This window comes from Panthera onca, chromosome B2 (genome assembly GCF_046562875.1).
Source record: "Panthera onca isolate mPanOnc1 chromosome B2, mPanOnc1 haplotype 2, whole genome shotgun sequence".
Lineage (NCBI taxonomy): Eukaryota > Metazoa > Chordata > Mammalia > Carnivora > Felidae > Panthera > Panthera onca.
The window spans coordinates 96,041,331-96,064,186 of NC_138343.1; the positions used below are offsets into that span (position 1 = coordinate 96,041,331).

The 22,856-nt window shown below is 45.3% G+C and overlaps 1 protein-coding gene across 4 annotated transcripts; it reads left to right on the forward strand.

Moving 5' to 3' along the window:
• The first annotated feature begins 37 nt into the window (after positions 1 to 37).
• MTRES1 (mitochondrial transcription rescue factor 1) lies at positions 38 to 16,496 on the forward strand. Of its 4 annotated transcripts, none has more exons than XM_060616306.2 (4): positions 38 to 444; positions 9,639 to 10,117; positions 11,719 to 11,791; positions 13,459 to 13,977. In XM_060616306.2, the coding sequence occupies exons 2-4, from the start codon at positions 9,651 to 9,653 to the stop codon at positions 13,540 to 13,542; spliced, it is 624 nt and encodes a 207-aa protein (XP_060472289.2). In that variant the 5' UTR covers positions 38 to 444; positions 9,639 to 9,650; the 3' UTR covers positions 13,543 to 13,977. The 4 variants fall into 4 exon arrangements, with proteins under 4 accessions (XP_060472289.2, XP_060472285.2, XP_060472287.2 ...); XM_060616302.2 differs by lacking the exon at positions 13,459 to 13,977 and adding an exon at positions 16,000 to 16,496 and having other exon boundaries at positions 41 to 444; XM_060616304.2 differs by lacking the exon at positions 13,459 to 13,977 and adding an exon at positions 16,000 to 16,496 and having other exon boundaries at positions 54 to 116.
• Positions 16,497 to 22,856: the final 6,360 nt, after the last annotated feature.

Consider the following 22,856-nt stretch of genomic DNA (forward strand, 5'->3'; position numbering starts at 1 on the left):
CTCGCCGCGGCGGCGCTGACGGAAGGGGCGGGGCAAGGCAGGGCGGGGCCTGGAGGCCCCGTCCGCAAGGCCACGGGGAGGGATCGACGGGGGGGAGGAGCTGCCCTGACTTGCAGGTAACTGCGCCCCTGTCGGGCGTGCTGTGCCCCCGCCTGGCGCCCACTCTGTTGCTTCCTGGCGCGCACTCGTGAAGTAGGGGCGCGGCGAACGCCTCTACCCAGCCTGCGCTCCTGCCAGGACTCCGCGTGAGTCTGCCGCGTCCTGCCTGCCCCGGCCCGGCCAGCCTCAGGACGCCCGGTGGACCCAGGGGTTGCGGGGTCGTGGGCACTCGGCGCGCCGAGGCACGCCGCCTTTGGGCCCGGCAGCTACTGCTGGCTTCAAACGCAGACCCGGAGCTCGAGGACGCAGGTGTCCAGTTTCCTTTGACCTTGAGGACCCGGGAAGGTGCGCAGTCCGCGGGGGTGGGGAGTATGCCAGGGAACGCGACCCCGTTTCGGTGCTCAGTCTGAGGTCTCCAGGAGAAGGGAGGATTTGCAGTTGCAGTAGACCGCAAAGCAGTTAGGACAGGTTCTTAATGGAGTAGTGAACAGGCTCAGAACGTGGAGCGATTCCCAGTGTCCCGCAGGTCAAGGGTAACGTTGCCTCTCCCAGACGTTGATTTCGTACTGCCTTCGACTAATTCACGTATCTTATATCTCTCCTGAAGATCTCACCACAAACCTCCGGGATGCCTGCCGTTTTCATCCTCGCAACTCACGTCCACGTGATTAGCAATAATAATAATAATAATCTTTTGAAATGTACTTCTATCGGGTCACTTCCCTGCTTAAGATCTTTCTATGGTTCACGTGCTCTCTGGGTCAATTCCAAACTTCTATGGGCAGGGTCTTTCGAAATCTAGCCTTTTGCACTTCAATCGAGCCCCAACTTTGTGGGATCTTTTCTGGGTTCATTCTGATGCTCCAATTCTCCTGATCTACTTTCGTTTCACGGTGGCTAATTAAGCACACCCACCATGTGCCAGGCACTCTTCTGAGGCCCTTAGGATTCAGCAGAGGTAAACAAATTCAGATGAAGATTTCTACCCTGGTAGAGTTTATATTCTATTAGGGGAAACAGTCCCAAAAAAGGAAAAAAGAGAAAGAAACACCCAGTAAATTATGTATGATATGATAGGTGATAAGTGCTATAGAGGAGAAAAGTAGAGCGGAGTAAGGGATGATTGGGAGGGCAAAAAGCTTATTAAATAGAATTGGAATGAGTAGACAGGATTGAGGTGACATTTGAGTTAAGAGTTGAAGAGAGGTGCCTGGGTGTCTCAATCAGTTAAGCATCCTATTTCAGCTCAGGTCATGAACTCACCGTCCATGGGTTCGAGCCCCACATCAGGCTCTGTGCCAGAGCTTGGAGCCTACTTCGGATTCTTGTCTGCCTCTCTCTGCCCCTCCCGCACTCATGTTCTGTCTGTCTTCCTTTCTCAAAAATGAATAAACGTTAAAAAAAAAAAAGTTTAAGAAAATAAGTTACTTATGCAGGTGTGTGGGGTAAGAGTTCTGGGTGCAGCTGGGACAGAGACCTTAACCAGAAATGTCCCTGTTGTATGTGAGGAGCATCAGGAAGGTCAGTGTGGCTGGAGCTGAGAGAGCAAAGGTAAGAGTGGCAAGAGATGAGGTCAGAGAGGGAACGGAGGGACGAGATCACATGGAGCCTGTTAGCTACAGTAGGGACCTTCCTCTTCTCCATGCTTTTGTAGGAGTGATAAAGTATAAATTATTTTTGGTTTTTTTTTTTTTTTTTTTTTTTTTTTTAATTTTTTTTTTTTTTCAACGTTTTTTTATTTATTTTTGGGACAGAGAGAGACAGAGCATGAACGGGGGAGGGTCAGAGAGAGAGGGAGACACAGAATCGGAAACAGGCTCCAGGCTCCGAGCCATCAGCCCAGAGCCTGACGCGGGGCTCGAACTCACGGACTGCGAGATCGTGACCTGGCTGAAGTCGGACGCTTAACCGACTGCGCCACCCAGGCGCCCCATGTATAAATTATTTTTGGAAGAATGACTGGTCTGTGGAAAATAGACTCTACTGGAGCCTTTGTAGTATCCCTGGTGATGAAGCAGTGGAAGTGGTGAGAGGTGATGGGATACGGACCGTGTTTTGAAGATTCAGCCAGCATAATAACCTCTTGGCATATTGGGTATGGGTATGAGGGAGAATCAAGAATTACCGGAAGCTTTTGTTCTCAGCACCTACAAGGGTGGAGTTATCATGTACTGACATGGGGAAGGCTACAGGTGAAACAGATTTGGGGTTGGAGACGTGTCAGGAGTTTGTTTTGGGACCAGTATAGCTTGAGATACCTGTTACACACCCAAAGTAACAGGGATGTCAAATAAGCGTTTGGATATTGTGTCAATATCCCAAGACCACCCCTAGGTTCACTGATTCACTAGGAAGATTCAACAGGACTTGGCTCTGGGTCAGGGCTAGGGTTTATCACAGCAGAAAGATACAAAGCACAGTAGCAAAGGGAGAAGATGCACGGGACAAAATCTGGAGGAAACCAGGTGCAGTCCTTTAAGAGTCCTCTCCCAGTGGACTCAATAGGACAGGCTTAAATCCCCAGCAACAAACTGTGACATGTGAAATACTATCTATCAGGGAAGCTCGTTAGGGACTTTGCCCAGGGTGTTTATAGGCTTTTGTCATATAGGCACTCTCTGCCTAGCATGTACCAAAATTCAAGACTCCCAGAAGGAAAGCAGGTGTTCATCATAAGAAATTGTACAAACAGTTTACAGCGGTGAGCTACTCCTGTCAGTTCTGAGAGTGGTGAGAGTCCTGAAATCCCAAGTTTCCAGATGCCAGCTGGGGGCCCACCTTGTAAGCAGGCCTTTCTAAGGATAGCAGTCTCAGGCCTGCTATATTAAATCTTTTCTGCACAGATATACATGTCTGGAATTTGGGAGAAAGATCTGGAATGGGGATGTAGACTGGGGAGTAGTTGGCATATAGACGGCATTTAAAACCATGGAAATGTTTGGTGTCTTGATACGCATTTGTCAAAACTGATGAATCACGTAGAAGAGATGCAGGCCAAAGATTGAGCCCAGGGGCCCACCAGCGTTAAGATGTCTGGGAGAAGGGAGGACAGCAGGGACGGTACACCAGGAGGAGTACCAAGAGCAAGGTGTCCCGGAAGCCAAGTGAAGAAGAAGGGAGTGATCACTGGTTTCAGATGTGCTGAGAGGTCAGACAAGAGGAGGACTCATAAATGACCTTTTGGAGTTAGAAAATGAGAGGCGTTGAGGAGAGCATAGACAACACTTTTGACTTTTGTTATAAAGATGAACAAAAGTTGTAGCTGGGAGTTAGTGGCATTAAGAGAAGGTTGGTTGGCTTTTTAGTGAGAGAAGTCACAGCATGCTGATGAGAATGGTCCATTAGAAAGCGAAAAATTATGGTTGTAACTTGCTGTTCCCCCCAAGTTCTGTTTCAGGCCACCTTTGCAGTTAGAACTCTTCACAGGCGTCCCTGCTCCAGGCATTAGCCTATATAGGGTCCCGCCTCCTTTGGACCTTAGCTTTCACTTAAGTTCTCTGACAGCCAATTTGCCCACATTCCCCTTGAATAGCAGTTCCTTGAGGGCAAGGGCTGTGTTTTATCCCCTATCCCCAAGCCTAGCCTAGCTGGCTACCTAGCATATACAGGCAAATGAGTGAGTGTAGGGTGGATGTGATAATGGGTAGGATGCTCCTTTCATTTCTAGAAAATGAGTCTGCAAGTATTCACTGGTGTTTGTGTGTGCCAAGCTAATGGGGATGGGAGTGAGGAATGAGACACAATTCTTGCCCTGTCACTACCCATAGAGCTTAGAAGATAATAACAGTACAAAGACACATAGCATTGGTGCAACATGAATTTGGAAAAGGGAAGGGGAGGGTGGAGAGGGAGAGTGGCTCTTGTGTGGAGCCTGGAAGAGGGGGGAAGCCATGCTAAAAGGACATTTTTTTTTTCCCATTAGTAGAATCCTTTTTCCAAGTGAAATACAAGGGACCTCAGTATTTTCCAGCACTGCTGCTCTGGTCGAAGAGGGGTTGGGGCCTGGTTAGCACTCTGCTCCATTACTCCTCCTCTGACCAGTGATCAGCTCTGTGATAGAACTTGGGTTCTCAGGCTCTACCCCGTGGCCCTGGGTGTCCATTGCTACAAATGGTCATCATCTCCAGCAAAAATTAGGTTAATGTGTTTTCTCAATTTTATGTTCATAATTTGTTTAATCTTTTTTTAAAATGTTTTTTAAATGTTTATTTTTGAGAGAGAGCAGGGAAGGGGCAGAGAGAGAGGGAGACACAGAATCCGAAGCAGGCTCCAGGCTCTGAGGCTGTCAGCACAGAGCCTGACATGGGACTCAAACTCACGAACCACGAGATCATGACCTGAGCCTAAGTCGGATGCTTAAACCATTGAGCCACCCAAGGGCCCCCGTAGTTTGTTTTTTTTTTTAAGTAGGCTCCGCGCTTAGCATGAAGCCTAACACAGGGCTTAAACTTAGAATCCTGAGATTAAGAGCTGAGCTGAGATCAAGAATCAGATGCTTAACTGACTGAGCCACCTAGGCGCCCCTTATGTTCATAAATTTTATCTAAACTTCCAGCATTTACTGACATTTGCATGCTAGAGAATAAGCAGATCACAAAGAGGGAGTAGTAGCTAATAAACATGAAGGTAATACTTGGCTTGACATTTTGGTTATGTTTATTGTATTTCCATGTGAGTACAATCTTAAAATTCTTGTTTTGTGCTAGTAAAAGTTTCCTAGTGTAGGTAAATGAGATCTATTTGTGATATATACAAAGAGCAATATCCTATCCAAGCATTCCTCACAAGACACAACAGTGTGATATAAAGGTGGGGCTTCAGCACAGAAATGTGGGAGTCCAGGGACTGACAGACAGGACTTCCCTCCCCGAGGATGTCTCCTCTTAGGATTTCTTCTTCTTCTTCTTCTTCTTCTTCTTCTTCTTCTTCTTCTTCCTCTTCCTCTTCCTCTTCCTCTTCCTCTTCGTCTTTTTCTTCCTCTTCCTCTTCTTCTTCCTCCTCCTCCCCTTCTTCTTCTTCTTCTTCTTCTTCTTCTTCTTCTTCTTCTTCTTCTCCTTCTTTTTAAGATTCTATTTTTAAGTAATCTGTACACCAAACGTGGGGCTCGAACTCAACCATGAGATCAAGTCACACTCTTCACCACCCAAGTCAGCCAGGCACCCCTTAGGATTTCTCCTAAGTCGGGGTGACAGTTCCTGCCACTCCTCTGCTCCTGAAACTATTCATTCTCTCTAGTATTGCAGTTGGTGAAAGTTGGTTTTTGTTCAAGAGAAAACGAGACAATAAATGTCATGGCGTAGCAGAAAGAACAGTGGACTTAGAGTCAGAAGACAGGCACTTCAGCATGGAGCCTTGACTTAGCCAGGGAGCCTGGGTTTGAATCCACTGAGTATTTGTCTGACCCTGTAACTGAGATGGGCTTGTTGGAAGGAATAAATGAGTTAATAGAGGAGCGCCTGACCCATAGTAAACAGTGAGTGTCAAGACTTGTCATTGGAATCCTGACTGGATTGTTTACTAGCTGTATGACTTAGTGGGTTGTTAAATTGTTCCGAGTCTCATTTGTACTCATATGTAAAATGAGGACTCTGCACAAAGTTATCCCTGAGAGGGTGCCCTTTCCATTTCTGCAAACCCTATGGCTCTGGGGCTATTGTTAATTGAGGGGAACAGGCAGGTGGGTTCTCAGCTTCCAGGCATACATATGGCCTTTGGCATTATACCTAATAGCAAAAAACACTTTGCTAAAGTCACTTAGATCAGCGTTTTCAATTTTTTTTTAACGTTTATTTATTTATTTCAAGAGAAGCGTGAGCAGGTGAGGGGCAGAGAGAGGAGGAGAGAGAATCCCAGACAAGCTCCTCACTATCAACTTGGAGCCTGACAAGGGGCTCAAATTCACAAACTATGAGTTCATGACCTGATGCTTAATTGAGCCACCCAGGCACCCCATACTTTTTCTTAAGTTTGTATTGGGGCACCTGGGTGGCTCAGTTGGTTGGGCATTCGACTTTGGCTCAGGTCATGATCTCATGGCTCATGAGTTTGAGCCCCACGTCAGGCTCTGTGCTGACAGCTCAGAGCCTATATCCTGCTTTGGGTTCTGTGTCTCCCTCTCTCTTTGCCCCTCCCTCCCTCCCTCTCTCACGCACGCGCTCTCTCTTTCTCAAAAATAAACATTAAAAAACAGTTAAAGTTTTTATTTTTTTTATTTTGAGAGAGAGAGCCAGGGCGGGGCAGAGAGAGAATCCCAAGCAGGCTCCTTACTGCCAGCACGGAGCCCAATGCAGGGCTCAAACCCACAAACCTTGAGATCATGACCTGAGCTGAAATGAAGAGTCAGACACTTAACCGACTGAGCCACCCAGGTGCCCCTGACTTTTTTTTATTATTATTATCTACAGTAAATACATTTTACATGATGACCCAGTGTGTGTGTGTATATTCTTATATATGTATGTGTAATTGTAATGGAAGTTTCATAAAGCAGTATTTACTATGTGATGCGCTGTAATATTTTCTGTACTCTTCAGTGTTCTTAAAAAGTAAAAATTAGGGGCGCCTGGGTGGCTCAGTCGGTTAAGCGTCCAATTTCGGCTCAGGTCATGATCTCACAGTCCGTGAGTTCGAGCCCCGTGTCGGGCTCTGTGCTGACAGCTCAGAGCCTGGAGCTGCTTCGGATTCTGTGTCTCCCTCTCTCTCTCTGACCCTCCCCGTTCATGCTCTGTCTCTCTCTGTCTCAAAAATAAATAAACGTTAAAAAAAAATTAAAAAAAAAATAAAAATTAATAATGGCTCATGGCTCACAGTTTGAAAAATACCTAAAGATAGGCAGATTATCATCATTAATGCCAATCTTCATCTTCTGTATTACAAGAGCATCTTATTAACTGATCTGGTCTAGGCCCAACAGTTAGTGGTGATTTCAGCCAGGGCTGTTAGGCCTATAACTTGGACATCACCTGGATAAATTCTAACAAGTCTACAACTTAGGCCCAACATAGAATTTCTGAGGCTGATAGAGAGCTCTGGCTACTTAAGGTTAACCTTCCTGTGTGTTTTTGGTGGGTGGGAAGGTATGAAAGGCTCTGCATATGAGAGAATTACTTTTCTTAACATTTTACACTGTAAGGAATATATGTTAAAATGTTAACAGTGATTGTCATAGAGTGGATTCGGGTGGTTTGAATTTTCTTAATATTTTTTTCAAATTTTCTGCCATGAAAATATGTTTCATATATAATCATTGAAATCTTTCTCTTAAATTATGGTATAAGAGTAGCAATTACTACCTTAAAAAATATCTTTACTTGGAAAAATAAAAAGTCCACCATTAGGTAACTTAAAATTTTTTTAAGATTTTATTTTTAGGGGCGCCTGGGTGGCTCAATTGGTTAAGCATCCGACTTCGGCTCAGGTCATGATCTCACGGTCCGTGAGTTCGAGCCCCGCGTCAGGCTCTGTGCTGACAGCTCAGAGCCTGGAGCCTGCTTCAGATTCTGTGTCTCCCTTTCTCTCTGACCCTCCCCCGTTCATGCTCTGTCTCTCTCTGTCTGAAAAATAAATAAACGTTAAAAAAAAATTTTTTTTTTTAAAGATTTTATTTTTAAATAATCTCTATACCCAACGTGGGGCTCGAACACACAACTGGAGATCAAGAGTCAAATGCTCCACTGACTGAGCTAGCCAGGCACCCCTTAATTTTTTATTGTAGCAATCCATGAAATACAAAGTTTAGGAACTACTGAAATATACTATTTTCTTTCTTTATCCCTGCTTCTAGAAAACTTAAGGCTTTTTCTATGCATCGTTATTATTGATTCTCTACTAAATTAGATAAAATGTGTATAAAAATGATTTTTCTCAATGTTTCTCTTTAAGGTGCTTCAAATAGTTTCCATTCAGTATTTTAGAGTATTCTGTGGATTTTTATAGCATTTAAAAATTATTTTAGGGGCACGTGGGGCTGGCTTGGTCAGCTAAATTTCCGACTCTTGATTTCTGGTCAGGTCATGATCTCACGGTTCATGAGTTCGAGCCCCGCATCAGGCTCTGAGTTGATAATGCTGAGGCTGGTTGGGATTCTCTCTCTCTCTCTCTCTCTCTCTCTCTCTCTCTCTGCGCCCCTCCCCTTTACGTGTGCAGATGTGCTCTCTCAAAAAAAAAAAAAAAAAGCTTAAAAAAAATTATTTCAAATTCTAGTTGTGTTGAAAAACAACCCTTAATTTATGCCTGCTTTACTTCTCAGTTAAGACTCAGATTGGGGTCCCAAGAACAGTGAGATACAGACTTGAGCTTGTGTTGTCTGCCTCATTCATGCCAACAAAAATAAGGCCCAAAATGTTAACAAATACAACTTGGAAGTAGCTAGCTATGTGGTTTTGAGTGGGTTTACAGGTAATTGCTGTTGTCAGTTTTGTGATGAATGGAAAGTAGGAAGGAAAAATCCTTCAAACCATCATCAAAGAAATCTGTCTGAAAGTATAGCGTTGGCACCATGGAAAGTCATTCTCAGACTTAAGGTATGGGAATATTGACCATATGGCAACCCTTCTCAAATCACTAAATCATGGTCTCTAAAACCATCTTGATGTACTTGGGAAGGTTTGTTACCATCATAATGAGATGGTTTCTGCTGTCTTTGGGGTAATACAGGAATTGACTACTCTCTGGCATGTCAGCACCTCGGTGCCTCAGGAAACAATTACCTACTTTGTGGGTCTCTAGGCCCCTTCCTTCTCTGCTAGCTAATGCCTCTGTTAAACGGTAGGAGGAAGATGTAAAAGGAGGTAAAATGCAGATCTGTCCAATTTGCTCATCCCTACCTCTGATTTGGTAGGGTTGGAGGTTGAAACAAAGCTGAGATTCACTCTGGGTTTTGTGAAGTCATGACCTGGTGTCTTTCCTTAGCAAAGTCATTATTGTAGAGATGTAACGTATGCCAATAAATACTTTTTCTCTCCGTGAGACCTTTTCTTTTTCTTAATATTAACTTGGTGGATACAAGTTTTTTAATGTTTTATTTTTATTTTAGAGACAGAGACAGAGTGTGAGCAGGGGAGAGACAGAGAGAGAGGGAGACACAGAACTCGAAATAGGCTCCAGGCGCTGTGCTGTCAGCTCAGAGCCTGATGTGGGACTCGAGCTCATGAACTTCCTGAGCCAAAGTCGGAAGCTTAACCGACTGAGCCACCAGGCACCATGAGATCTTTTCTTTTTTTAATATCATTAAGAACTATTGTTAATATTTTTCAGTAGCAATAAGTATCCAAGTTAATTTGGGGGATGGAGAAGAGAAGCAGTGTTTTCACACACAGTATCTAGTTCCACCCTCACGAGCACCCTGTGAGGTAAGCACAGCTAGAAGACTCACCACGGTGCAGTGCGTGGCCCTCAGTACGTGCAGACCAATATGGTCTTTTGTAGGGGAGCCTAAGTATAGTGCTGGATATTAAGTGTTCATGGTATGTATGGTTTGTGTTGTAAGAATGCCAGGACGCTGCACTCGTGAAATAAAACTGAATTATCATCTGTTTCAGGTTCTGTGTGCCATGGCTATGACCAGTGTCAGATTGCCTGCCAGCGTTTTGAGAAAGCCAGATGCCTGGATTGGACTCTGGGGAGCACTACAAGGGACACCTTCGTACAAACTCTGTGCTTCCTGGAATCGATACTTATATTTTTCTAGTACCAAGTTAAACACATCAAATTATAAAACATTTTTCCATAACGTTTTCTCACGGAGACTCCCCAGGCTTTTCATATCCCCAGAATACATTTTCCCATTTTCCATAAGACTCAAAAGTAATACAGGCTCTAAAAAATCCACTGAAAAGACTCTGCAGAAAGCCGCAGCTGAAGAGGACTCTGATGAGGAGAGCCACGGCGAGATGAGTGAGCGGGAGGAGGAGCTGGAGGACGACCCTAGCGTGGTCAGAGACTATAAAGACCTGGAGAAAGTAGTGCAGTCTTTTCGGTACGATGTTATCCTAAAGACAGGCCTAGATGTTGGAAGAAAGTAAGTACGATGCGCGTTTTATTACAAAATCCTTTGTCTTTTTGTTATGTTAATGCACCGTTTCCAGCCACTCAGCCCATATCATGGTGAGGAGGAACCACAGTTAGGAAAGGACTTCTAGGAACCTGTTCGGTTACTTCATTCTACAGGTGAGAAAACTGATTTCCAGAGGAGTCAAGTGACTGCCTGCACATCCCAGGTGCCACCTCTCCCTGATCTAAGACACAGTTGACTCTAAGGTGAACCACTGATTACTTCTTGAGGAGGGAAGTAATGACTATGTTAGGTGTGTATAGTAAGAAGAAGCCGTACATGGGTTTCACAAATGCCACAGTGTGAGAAGGTCCCTTTTAGAAGCAACAGAAGCAGGAGAATGTGGTGGTTAAGAATGCAGGCTCCGCAGCTAGACTCCTGGGGTTTCAGTCCTGGTTTGCTGTGTGACCTTGGGCAAGTTACTTAAATTCTCTAAGTGTCCGTTTTCTCATCTGTATAATGTAAAATAACACCTTAGAAGCTGGTTGCTAGGATTAAATGAGTATCTCTCTCCTCCATCTAAAGCATTTTAACAGTGCCTAACACATGGTAGGTACTCAATATATGTTAGCTATTATGAAGAAAGTACTGTGTGTGTTCACATATAGTGCCCAGAGATATTAAGTGTAACTTTCACGATTTCTCTAGTATTCTTGTTCTCTCTGCTAGACTAATTCTATAATAGTGACCCTCATTGTTCATTCATTCCTTTAGCACTCATTGTGTGCATACTGCATACAAGGTAAGAATCACGGTATGGATAATATATTCAGAAAGGTCTCCATGTGTAATTTATACCTGTATGACCTAATTTAATGGCATGGTTTAATTTTTTAATCCATGAAGTTTAAGGATTTACAAGGGTGACCAATCCCATAGGGACCCTTGTCGGGATTTACTGAGTATTCTCTAAAATCTGGCAAACTTGTAAGGGATCCTCTCTCTCTTCCCCAGAGTAGTAGCTGGTGCTGTTATCATGAAGCAGAAACCCACCCAGATAGAACTCCCCTGGAGTCAGAGCAGCAAGAGAAAATGGCACTGATTTTTGTCGGCACCGGCTCCTGGTCCGGTTGCCCTGGTGATTAAGACAGACCGCAGCTGCTGGATTGGAATTTCCCCAACCTCAGCTCGGACTAGCAGAGGATTTTTTAATAGCCCCAACATTCGTGTTGTGCCTGGTTTGTCTCGCAGAGCCCTTTGGTGGTCGTGAATCACAGGTGCTCCTGCTTTGCAGAAGTCCGGTGAGGTAGTGCCGGCCCTCGCAGAGCCCCGTCAGAGTTTTGATTACCTGCCGATGATTCGAGCCTATCTGTGCTGATGTGCGAGCATACGTGGGCGTCTATTCAGGAGAACCCCTTGATCTCGCTGTCGTGTGTACATACGGGAGCAGTTGACTTTCATTTTCCCAGCACCCAGAACGGAGACTTTTGTGAAGAGGCTGGTGACTATCAGAATAAAACATTAATGGCAGATGTTTTTCTCAGACCTCTATAATTGTTTTGAATATATTTCTATTTCAAAGCATTTGGTTTTTTTTGTTGTTTTTGTGTGTGTGTTTTTTTTTAAAGCAAAGTGGAAGATGCGTTCTACAAAGGCGAACTCAGGCTGAATGGGGAAAAATTATGGAAGAAAAGCAGAACGGTGAGATATTATGACAGCCAGATATTTTTGTCTGTTGCTCTGCCAGTACTCAGTGCCTCCCTAGTTTCCCCTCAGGCTCCTTACTTGGGGTTTCAGCGTCTCCTGTGTGTGTCTGTGTTACCCTCTCTGCGATTCCCTGTGGGCCTGATCAGGCTAATGAGACTCACCAGCCAACTTCACACAAACTACCTGCTCTTTTGCAGCCTAAGTGACTTCAAGATGAATCTTTCCCTTCGTCTTTAAAATTTTAAGACACACCACTATCAGAATTGGCAAGAATCCATTAGTTAAACTTCCAAGTCATTAGTCCCATAAAATCGTTATAGGCTAAAAAGAACAGTTGGTCCATGTAGAGGTAACTCTGGACTACGGGACTTCTGCAGATGTGGAATTTTGTTCATTTCGGCAGTTACCCGCCAGCACTTGCTGGGTGCCCTGCTCTGTGTGCACAGCGGCTGTCAAAACCGAGACTCCCAGTTTTCTGACAGCCCCACATCAATACTATTGTTCAGAGTCTAGAGTGCTAACCATTATACTATGGAACTTCAATACTATTGTTATGTGAAAGAAGTCAGTTACAAGAAAATGTATTTCCAGTATCCAGTGTTGTTACAATATACTGTGAAAGTTACATATTTTTGTAAAAAGTTACATTTTACATATATCTGGAATTAAAATATCAATATTACTAGTATTTATCTCTGGGGCATTATGGGTTATATTTTCTTCATTCTTTTTATTTTCTGAATTTTTTACAAGTATATATCACTTTCCTAATTGGGAAAATAATACGATAGTTAAAGTCAACAAAACACAATCAAAAAGTGTATGACAGAAACCCTTAAAAAGTTTGGAAGACACTGACATATGAGGCATTGGCAGACATAATCTAACTCTTAGTATCTAGGGAACTAATGTTCCAGGGAAGGTACACACACTTTTGTAGGTTACTATTAGGCTTGTTTCATGTTTCAGAACCCCCCCCTGGGGCTGGGGGACCTGAGCTACATCCTTTTGCCCTTCGACAAGGGAGGGTGTGAGCTGTTGGCCATGGACCTGGGTGAGCACCGAGGCTTTCTTCAGAGACCTTGTTCCCTGGGATCATACAGGTTCTTGCGGCTGAATGGACAGTGCCTGTCTCAGCTGCCAGGTCACAAGGTCCTCGATCTCTGATGGCACCTGACCCGGCAGGTTCGGCATGTCAGTCATTGCTCTGTGAGCTTCAGGAAATCAGGCACTCCAGACATGCATCTGGAGATTAGGCTCTTGTCCCATAATTGCTTTTTCCTGGTTGTAGCCCTGCCCCCTCCCCTTGGCCACAGCGTTCCTAAGACCTGTTCTTGGTGCACCGGCCTCTGTACCAGGGCCTCATTTACAAATGCCCCAAGTCTATTTTTCTCCCCCTGCTTTGAGATAGTATTAACTACAGTCTAATTGCTGCTTCTTCATCCTGCCTTGGGTGTTCTGTTTTCTCAGCTGCTTTCCAGATTTCTCCTGAGGGTCAGCAGAGGGAAGGGGCCAGTGTTAGCACTCGGGCTGCCTTGTTACTAGGAGGCCTGTAGCCATAGTAACTGCAGCTAAGGGAAGATTTGAAATGTAGATATTTGGAACAGCCCGTAATCCCATCCGCTTTTGCTTTATGTCTGGTGTGCTGTCTCCCACATTAGAAAGGACTGGCTGTTGCAGAGAATAAAGGACACCTCCCTTACCATGACCTGCTGCATGGGGCTGTGCCTGGCTGCTGGCCTTGAAGGGTCAGGCAGTTTTCTGATGCTGCATCTATAAAGCTGGCTGCCTGTAGCTGAGCAAACCTTTTCTGTTAGCTGCAAACCAGGTGGGGCCCAGAGTACTGGAGGTGCTGCTGGGTCCCTGTTGACTTAAACAAAGGGTGTTTAGAGCCGGACTATGGTGATTGAAGCCTTCCTAAACTCATTCTCTCCCTGAGAAATATTCCTTCCCTTTTCTCTGCCTTAGAAGTAAGCTACCAAAGGGATCTGCTGCTCAGCCACACACGAGCCTGCTCTTTTAAGGGACAGACATTATGCACAGTATATCTGTGAAGGGGTACACAATAAGGGTTGTCTTTTTCTCTGTGTATCCTTTTATACTTTGTATATTTTGTGTCACGTGCATATGTTACTAAAAAGTGAATTTTAATGAAATAAAGTTATGCTGAAAAATGTAAAGCAGAGTTCTCAAGCCTTGTATTTCTGGACGTTGATTTTAAATGTCCATATAGTTGGGCCAAATGGTCTTCTTTTTTTTTTAATATTTTAATTTTTTTTTTTATTTTGAGAGCACATGCAAGCAGGGGAGGGGCAGAGAGAGGGAGAGACAGAATCCAGAGCAGGCTCCACACTGCCAGCACAGAGCCCGACGTGGGGTTTGATCCCACAAACTGCAAGATCCTGACCTGAGTGGAAATCAAGAGTCGGACGCCCAACCGACTGAGCCACCCAAGCGCCCCAATGGTTATTTATTATTTATTTTTAAGTTTTTTAGATTTATTTTGAGATAGAGCACAAGCAGATAAGAGGCACAGAGAAAGACAGAATCCCAAGCAGGCTCCATGCCGTCAGCACAGAGTCCAATGCAGGGCTCGAACCCACAAACTGTGAGATCATGACCTGAGCAGAGATCAAGAATCTGATGCTTAACCGACTGAGCCACCCAGGTGCCCCAATGGTCATTTATTTTCAATTAAACGCATAAGAACTACAGGAGGACAGATCCCTTAGATGATGCCTATGTCAGCCCAACCTTCAAGCCCAGGGGAGAAGCAGTCTTCATGCCTGCTTGTGGTGTGAGCCCTTCTGCTTCCTAGCCCAGAGAGGAGAATGTTAAGGTTTATCATCAGCTCCTGTGTGAGTTCCCATCTAGCTGCTCTAAGCTGTCTGGGTTGACCAGTATGGCATTGTGGCTAACAGGTGTGTGTTCCCATGTTTTGGACTGAATATTGGGCCCTTGAATGGGTGGGAGAACAAACATGAGCTTGCCCTGGTGAGGTACACATGTTTGCTGCCTCAGAGAGCATTAACTGAAAATAAAGTAAAAGTGGCAATACTTCTTAAATAGAAAACCTCCAGTCAGCTTTTAAACAGCCATGTGTTCTCCAGCTCACCTGGCTCTAAATAAATGAATGGCCGTGCGTACCCACTTAGAGTCCATGGCCCACACACGGAGTTGCTTCCCACCTCCTTGGAAGCAGTGGTGAGAGGTCGGAGATGGCCCCAGTCATCCCTGGCTTATGTTACAGTAGAAGCAGCATCTGGCACCTGGGTCACTTTAGCTCCTTCCTGAGTCACTGGGCAGATCCTCTGGAATCCTGGGCTGCCAGGACCAGGTATCCACCATAGGCTGTCCCCAGCAACACTGATAGGACTGCCCTAGGACATGGCCCTGAAGTACTCAACTCAAGGCTCCCATCTGGGCAAGAATGGGTCTGACCTCAGCCTTTTTAACCTACTGAGTCTGCATCCAACCCTACCCTCTTTTCTGTGGCATTCTGTCTTGGTGAATTGAGTCCTATCTTCTTGATGATGTGGCATCACTAGGGCTAATCAGTGTTAGGCCTTTTCTTTACCATTTCTCTAAGCGATACGCTGACTGTTCCACAGTGACTAATTTTCAACAAACTGCCCCGTCCCCAATTATGTAGCTCATCTGGGTTGAAATCAGTGAAAAGTTACACTGGAAATGGTTGTCTCAGTGCTGGTAGTAATTACTATGCACATATTCTCTAAGATTGTGCCCCACTCTCTTTGTTTCTTGTCATTGTTACCAAAACAAATGCCTCCGTGTGTCTCCTTCAATCATCTAGTAGAGGTATTTGAGCCACACCACCCGGGCTGCCCGTAGGAAGCCATCCAAGTCTGAAGGAAGGACGTGGACAGGATCGGGCACGTGTGTCTGGGGCATCCTGTGAGTGAGGCCCTTTCACCTGGAGGCACTAGGGATGAGGGACAGCCTCAGAGGAATCACTGCCTTTCCTCACCTGCCCCTCTAGGGAGTGGTCACCTGGTGAAACTCAAACCAAGGATGTTTGTGGGGTGCCTGGTTGGGGGAGCTTTCGACTCGATCCCAGGGTCATGAGTTCAAGCCACACATTGGGTGTAGAGACTACTAAAAAAAGAAAAAATAAAAGGACATTTGCATTGGCCTATGTTTCCCAAAATGCAGTAAAGGCTGAGTTTTCTTTTAATTTTCAGGTGAAAGTGGGAGATACATTGGATCTTCTAATTGGAGAGGATAAAGAAGCAGAAACAGAGACAGTGATGAGGGTTCTCCTGAAAAAAGTGTTGGGAGAGAAAACTGAAAGCGAGAAGTACAGAGTGGTGTTACGCCGGTGGAAAAAGTTAAAGTTGCCTAAAAAGAGTATGTCTAAATAAATGAATTGCTTTCTATCAATAAAGCTACTTTCGAGTGATGGGGAAAGGGCCAGCTTAAAAAGAGGGCATTTGTATTAAAGTTCTCTTGCCCTTAGTGGAAACTGCTGAGCTGTTTTGTGGAAATTGGGATCCATAGCTTGGAGACACTTCCCATGGCCTGGATTCCTCTCCAGGGCTTGATTTGTGCTCATTTTGACCTCGTTTTAGCCCCATGAGCATGAATGAGATGTGTGCTGAATGAATTAAGCCCAGAGAGGGTTTTAATGACTAGCCTGCTGTTCCCACATTAAATACGTCGGGAGTCCATGTAAAATAAACGGGCCTTGTTGTTTGTGCTTTCATTTCCATTTTATCCCTTTTGGCCAGCTTCCCTGGGTGCAGGCTTCTTAAGGCAAAATCAAGTAATGTCAAGGTCACCCTTCATATCCTCGAGGGAGAACACTGGGGGACCCCCTTTCACCACCAGCCCTTCTGAATTACCAACATGTGAGCTTTAATTCCCTTCAGAGGTTTGCCTTCAGAAGTATGGATAAGTTGTTCTAACTCATTCTAAAGGGGCTAGTTAGGGCCCATCTAAAATTAATTGTTTAGGTCAGGGGCAGCCAGAGGCCTTTTTATGGCACTCAGGAATGGTTTTTACATTTTTAAAGCACTGTTAAAAGAAAAGAAGGAAGGAATATATCACAGAGACCTTATGTAGCCCACGAAACTTAAAGTATTTACTATCTGACCTTTGACAGAAGAATATGTGATGACCCTTCCCCCCTGCCCCAGTAAGCTGAGGGTTTGATTTTCAGATGAAAGTTGTTTTTAGTAGTAGGTTTCAGCTGAAACAGATTTTACCAATGAAGAGAACAAAGAATCAGAGAATCTAGTTCTCAAGAAGGTGTCATAAAAGGGGCCAAGCCTTAAAAAAAAAATACAGTATTAGAAGGGACACAGGGGCACCTTGGTGGCTCAGTTGGTTGAGTGTCCGACTCTTGATTTCAGCTCAGGTCGTGATCCCAGGGTCATGAGTGGAGCCTGCTTAAGATCCTCTCCCTCTGCCCCCCTCTCTAAAATAAACATTTTTAAAATGTTTAAAAACTACAAGGGACACATACGTAATACACATGATCTAAGAAAAGGGCATCTGCAGAAATACTAGTTTGTAGTCTTCCAGGAATGGTTTCCTGGCACCAGAAGGTCAGCTCACTTAGAGACTTTATTAGACTGTGTCATGTAAAAGAGACTGGCTGTGTCTGGGTCTTTTTATTTGCCCTCCAGGAATTCTTAGGAATTCAGGTTAACTGACAGTGAAGAGAAACCTCTGTGGCCCAAAACAGTGGGATGTTTGGGCCCATGAGTCTGGAAGTCTTTACCACCTTGGATTTCTGAAGACTCAGGAAAATCGATTTTTATTTGAAAGCTCAAGCTCTCAGGAAGAAATATTACATACTGTCCAGTGTAATAGGGAATTTTTCTATCTTACCACTTGTTAACTGGACTTTGCTGACTTATTAGTAAAAACATGTTCGATTTCAACATGAGTTAGTTATGAATTGTAATTTAAGAGATAAATGTCCATAGTTTTTCCCATTTCCTTTACCTCTCTCTGTCCCTGTCTCCCTCTCCCTCTCTTCTCCAGACTTCTCTTGGGAAAGTTCTAGATATAGAAAGCCTAATTAGTATGGTGCAAGGCGGCATGATCTTGTGATGTGTCAGGGGTCCTGGTTTTTAGGCTCAGCCTTATCATCAGCAAGTTGGGTTACCTTGGTCATAGGTTGACCTTAGTCTCTCAGAGCTTCAGCTTCCTCATTGGTCAAATAAGGATCAGGATACTAACTGCCTTACCTTGTCCTGTGTTCGAATGAGGGAGAAAGTCAAGATGCGTTGTATAAGGTAAGAGGAGTTGCTACACAGTGGGAAGAGCCACTCACTAGCGAGGCTTTTAGAAGCCCTGTGGGTAATCACCATCTCACCCAGCTGCTTGCAGTGTTTGGTTCACTCCAGACGTCTCTGTTTTAAAAAATCAAACTAAGAAAAAAAAGAAAAAAAAAACCCTGATGGGAGAATGTTGGTTTGGTGACAACACGTGGCAAAAACTGATCTCTCGCAGCTGTCTGCAGTACAAGGGACTTCAAACATATCTATGAAATCGCAGAAACAAAAGCAGTTCGTAAAGATTTGTAGAACTCTTGCAAGTTCACTCCATACTTGACCCCAAATGACGGTTGCTTTATAGTGCTACCCTGGAGAGGCCTCCTCAGTGAAAATTAAAGAAAATTTGAAAAGACTATGATGAAAGGATTAAAGATGTATATGTTTCCACTGCAATGGTTCTCGACCAGGGTATTTCACACACACACCCCCCTCCCCCCGGGGACATTTGGTACTGTCTAGAGACGTTGGGGAGGGGGCAATAAGGGCATCGAGTGGATAGAGACCAGTGATGCCTCTAAACCCCTACAGTGTAGGACACCCTCACAACAGAGTTCTCTGACCCCAACTGTCGGGAGAGATGAGCTCAAGATACCTGCTCTCATGGGATGACAAGGAAGAATTTTTTTTTTTTTTTAAGTTGTGACTATTTTGGTGGAGGCTGATCTAGCGCTTATACCAGTAATGATGGTTAATTCTTTCAAAGAAATGGCACTCCTTTAGGAAATATGATGGTAATTGCATTTCTCTGCCAGACAGCATTTAAGGTCTTTCCCGGAAAATTACATAGATGGCCAGGCAATCGTTTCATTATCTTTTTAGCATTTTGGAGAGAAAAGTAGACATTTGGGGGATACTCCTTCCTTAAGTCACAGTTTATTTGGTCAATGATAATTGAGATGGGAACATAACTAGCGTTTTCTAAGAAGCTAAAAAGGGAGCAGATGTCAGTTGGGTGGTGGTGATGTTCCGTGAACCATCTAAAGGATGCAGGGTACAGGCAAGTAGATTCACACTCTACTGAAGTTCTGCCTTATCTTGCTCCTATGTATTTGAGCTTTCAAAAAGTTACTGTCGGGTTCTCAGCTTACTGACACTCTCAAGGGAGTAGTGAAGGAAATTGAACACTGCACGGAGCAGACGCAGTGAGCACAGTATGCATCTCCAAAACCTCGGCAGGTCCCACAGCAAGCCGGCAAGCAGCCACGGCAGTGTACTCACCTTGGAGATCAGCAGTCACCCCAAAACAGAATTGATGTTTCCCTTGGAGAGTCATTTGTTAAACATTTACCAGCACCTCAGGGGGTGGGCGGGGGCACAGGCCCGGAAGTTTTTCCATTGGGAAATGCCCTAGCACCGGTACCCACCCCCCAAGCTATTCTTTCACATTTCTTTTTGCTCCTCTCTCGTTCTAGTTTATTTCCCTGTCCTCCTCTCATACTTTAGCCAAACACGCTGATGTGTTTAATGTGTATCATTTTGTTTGCATGCTTTCTTGTAAAATGTGCTGTTCTTTTCATTTTGTATCTTTTTCTACTCCGTGGTTTTGAAGCTCCATCCATGGCGCATCAATCTGTGGCTTCTCACTGCCGCGTGATACCAAAGCGCATCCACCACATTTTGCCTGCCCCTTCTCCCAGACTCTCCCCACCTCCCCTCACCGCAAATAACAGTGCTGCTTACTCGCCAGAACAGCTGAGCAAGGCTGCCTCCCACCAGCAACACGTGAAAGTGCCTGCAGACGTAGCCTCATCCAGCCCCGGCATGATCCAGCTTTCTAACTTTTGCCCGACTAATGTAGGAGTAAAGAGTTATTTTTAACACGCATTCCTCATAAGTTCTCTTTTCCTGCACAGGAAAGCCCCCCCCCCCCCCCCCAGCCTGTTGCTTCTGCCTTTGGTAGCTGCTGCTGCCTCATCTGAGGGCTCTGAAATTGGATGCAGCTTTCTGAGACTGCCGCTTTCCTGTTCCTCCCAAAGACCTGCTTGTTTGCCTAAGTTCATTATTTAATAGACCAGGTATATCAAAAGCAGACTGGTCAAAGTGTGATTTTTGCATGGTCTTGACATGGATCACTCACGATGCACTTCTTGATTCTTGATGTGTAGAGATGGCAATTCTTCCCAATGGGCTTTCTATCCTGGGACTTTATTCTTTTTTTTTTTTTTTTTTTTTTTTTTTTTTTTTAATTTTTTTTTTTTCAACGTTTTTTATTTATTTTTGCGACAGAGAGAGACAGAGCATGAACGGGGGAGGGGCAGAGAGAGAGGGAGACACAGAATCTGAAACAGGCTCCAGGCTCCGAGCCATCAGCCCAGAGCCCGACGCGGGGCTCGAACTAACGGACCGCGAGATCGTGACCTGGCTGAAGTCGGACGCTTAACCGACTGCGCCACCCAGGCACCCCCCTGGGACTTTATTCTTAAAGCTGGTGAGACCTTCCCCAAGGCAGGTAAGTGAAGCCCCAAGAACTGCAGTCAGGGTAGAACAGCAAGTATCTAAAATGGGCAATTTCTGTTGAGAGGCCTGGACAGGTAACGCCCACTTCCAGAGCCCCACTCAGAGGGGTTACTACCAGATACTTCCTTCCCCATGCCATGTGTAGAATTTTCTTTAGGATTGTAGGGGAGATCCCTTAACCCTTGATTCTGAGACAGATACACAAAAGGTGAGGCTAAAACGAAGTCAGCTCTGCGTTCAAGCAACACAAGCAGTATGAACCCGAAAAGAAGGCACCCATATACCGAAGTGTATGCCCCATCATGCCTGAACTGTGTCTGTGCTGAGACTTCTGCTTGTCCAAACCCAGGAGGAGACTTCAGTTGAACACCTTGTGTCAGCAAATAACGGGGACTGAACACCAGGAAGACCAAGGCCGTCCGGTCCTGCAGCCAGCATTCACAGCATCTTAGCAATGTTTCAGTCTGTGAGAAGCAGGAGAGTCAGGAAACTGGGCCTGCAGGTGCCTCGGGCCAGACTCCAGCCTTGTTCCATCTGCATTGGCCTCAGCTGTCTACACCGAGCCAGGGAGCCAAGCTTCCCAGTCTGCTTATACCCACCGTGCATCTTGAAAGTCTGTTTCAGGCAAGAGATGTTAGGTTTTGTGTTTACTATCAGAGCCTTCTCTCTCCAAGGCCTCTTAGCTACCAACAAGTGAGTTTGGGACTTGTCAGTCATGGAACAGTGCCTAGGAGATAACAGACATTACAAATATTTTTGCAGAAGGAATGAACTTCCTTTAGAAGCAGACATGGTTCTTACCGCATCCCTTGTTCTGTTTCCTGCATTGACAGGTTTCCTGAGTCAAACACGCACTCAGGCAGATCCAGAAACTGTGGACAGTCAGCAAAACCCCGAATTCAATGGTAGGAGACCCCTAGGCAGAAAGATGGGGAAATTTACTGCACTCAGCCACACTAGCGGCAGTGCAGAAATTAGGAACACAGACTTTGGAGTCAGACTGGTCATCACTGGCACCCCCCAGCTCTGCCAGCTTTATGACCTTGACCTCTGGAAGCATCCCCATCTGTAAAATGGGGCATGGAAATATCTACCCCACAGGGTTTCTGTGAGGACTGAATGACATGTCAAATCCCTAGCATGTTCCTCACCTATTACAGGGCTCAGAAAAATGGGAGCTCTTACAAAAACATCAACTCCGTGTAATTTAATAAGCCCACTGTCACTTTTGACTACACAGTCATCACACTGTAGGAGCTTCTGGAAGGACCGGGCTGTGGCATTAATGTCTCAACATCTGTCAAGGATACAGTTCACCATGAGGACTACAAACTGTATTTAGAACCAATCAATTCTTACTCCTTAAAATCAATGAACAGGCTTCCTCCTGCAAAAGTGCTCTGGCAAAAGCCATCACATTTGGCCACTGCCCCTAAGCCTTGATGTATTTGTGAACCTGCTTCTTCCCACTGACCTAAAAGCTAAGATTTAGTTTATCGCTAGTTAAGAAGCAGTTTTATTGCAACAGGAAACCACTTACTTCAGATCTATTTCTAATGATCAGGAAAGTGCTAAGCCTTCAGTTTCCTTGATATTCACAGCATGTTTTGTGAGGTCACTAGCGCAGTTCTGGGTGTGCCGTGGACCAGCAGGACAAGCATCACCTGGGAACTTATTAGAAATGCAAATGCTTGGGTGCCATCCAGACCTGCTGCGGCAGAATCCCTGGGGATGGAGTCCACTGATCTGGTTTGACATGCCCTCTGGTGGTTCTGACCCTACCCGATGCTGATAGAATATTACCCAGATCCCTTACCAGTGCGTCCAACCCCTAGCCGCTGAGGGCCAGCTAACCGCTCACGGCAGCCCTTCTGGAGCGGGCCCTTGGCCATTCTGGGCGAGCTACCCTTTTCCCTGGGAAACACCTCTGACAATAACCAGCCAGCCCCTCTGCCTCAGCTGGGTCTAATTACGCCAAATAACCCATATTCTAGGTCTTCCCTGTATGGGGATGAAGCTGGACTGCAGTGGAGACTACACTCTTGCTCCTGGCCTTCCCTGCCCCTCCCCCCCCCCCCCCCCCCCCCGCCCCTTCTCCTGAGGGCACACCCACAACCAATCTCTCAGGGATGCCCTCAGGCTCCACCCCTAGAGAACCTGACCCTCGGCAATTACTTTCACAAATTCTCCCCAAATTTGCTATTACCAGAACAGGGGTCTCCACAATCGCCAGTGATTTCACACACGGCAATTCTAAAACCAGCACACCCATATCTAAGATCAAGTTGGGGCTTAGA

Coding starts and splice junctions, on each gene's coding strand:
- MTRES1 (XM_060616302.2), top strand. CDS start 9,651: ATGGCTATGACCAGTGTCAGATTGCCTGCCAGCGTTTTGAGAAAGCCA. Junction 10,118..11,718: donor GGCCTAGATGTTGGAAGAAA/GTAAGTACGATG, acceptor TTTTTTTTAAAG/CAAAGTGGAAGATGCGTTCT. Junction 11,792..15,999: donor TATGGAAGAAAAGCAGAACG/GTGAGATATTAT, acceptor TTTAATTTTCAG/GTGAAAGTGGGAGATACATT.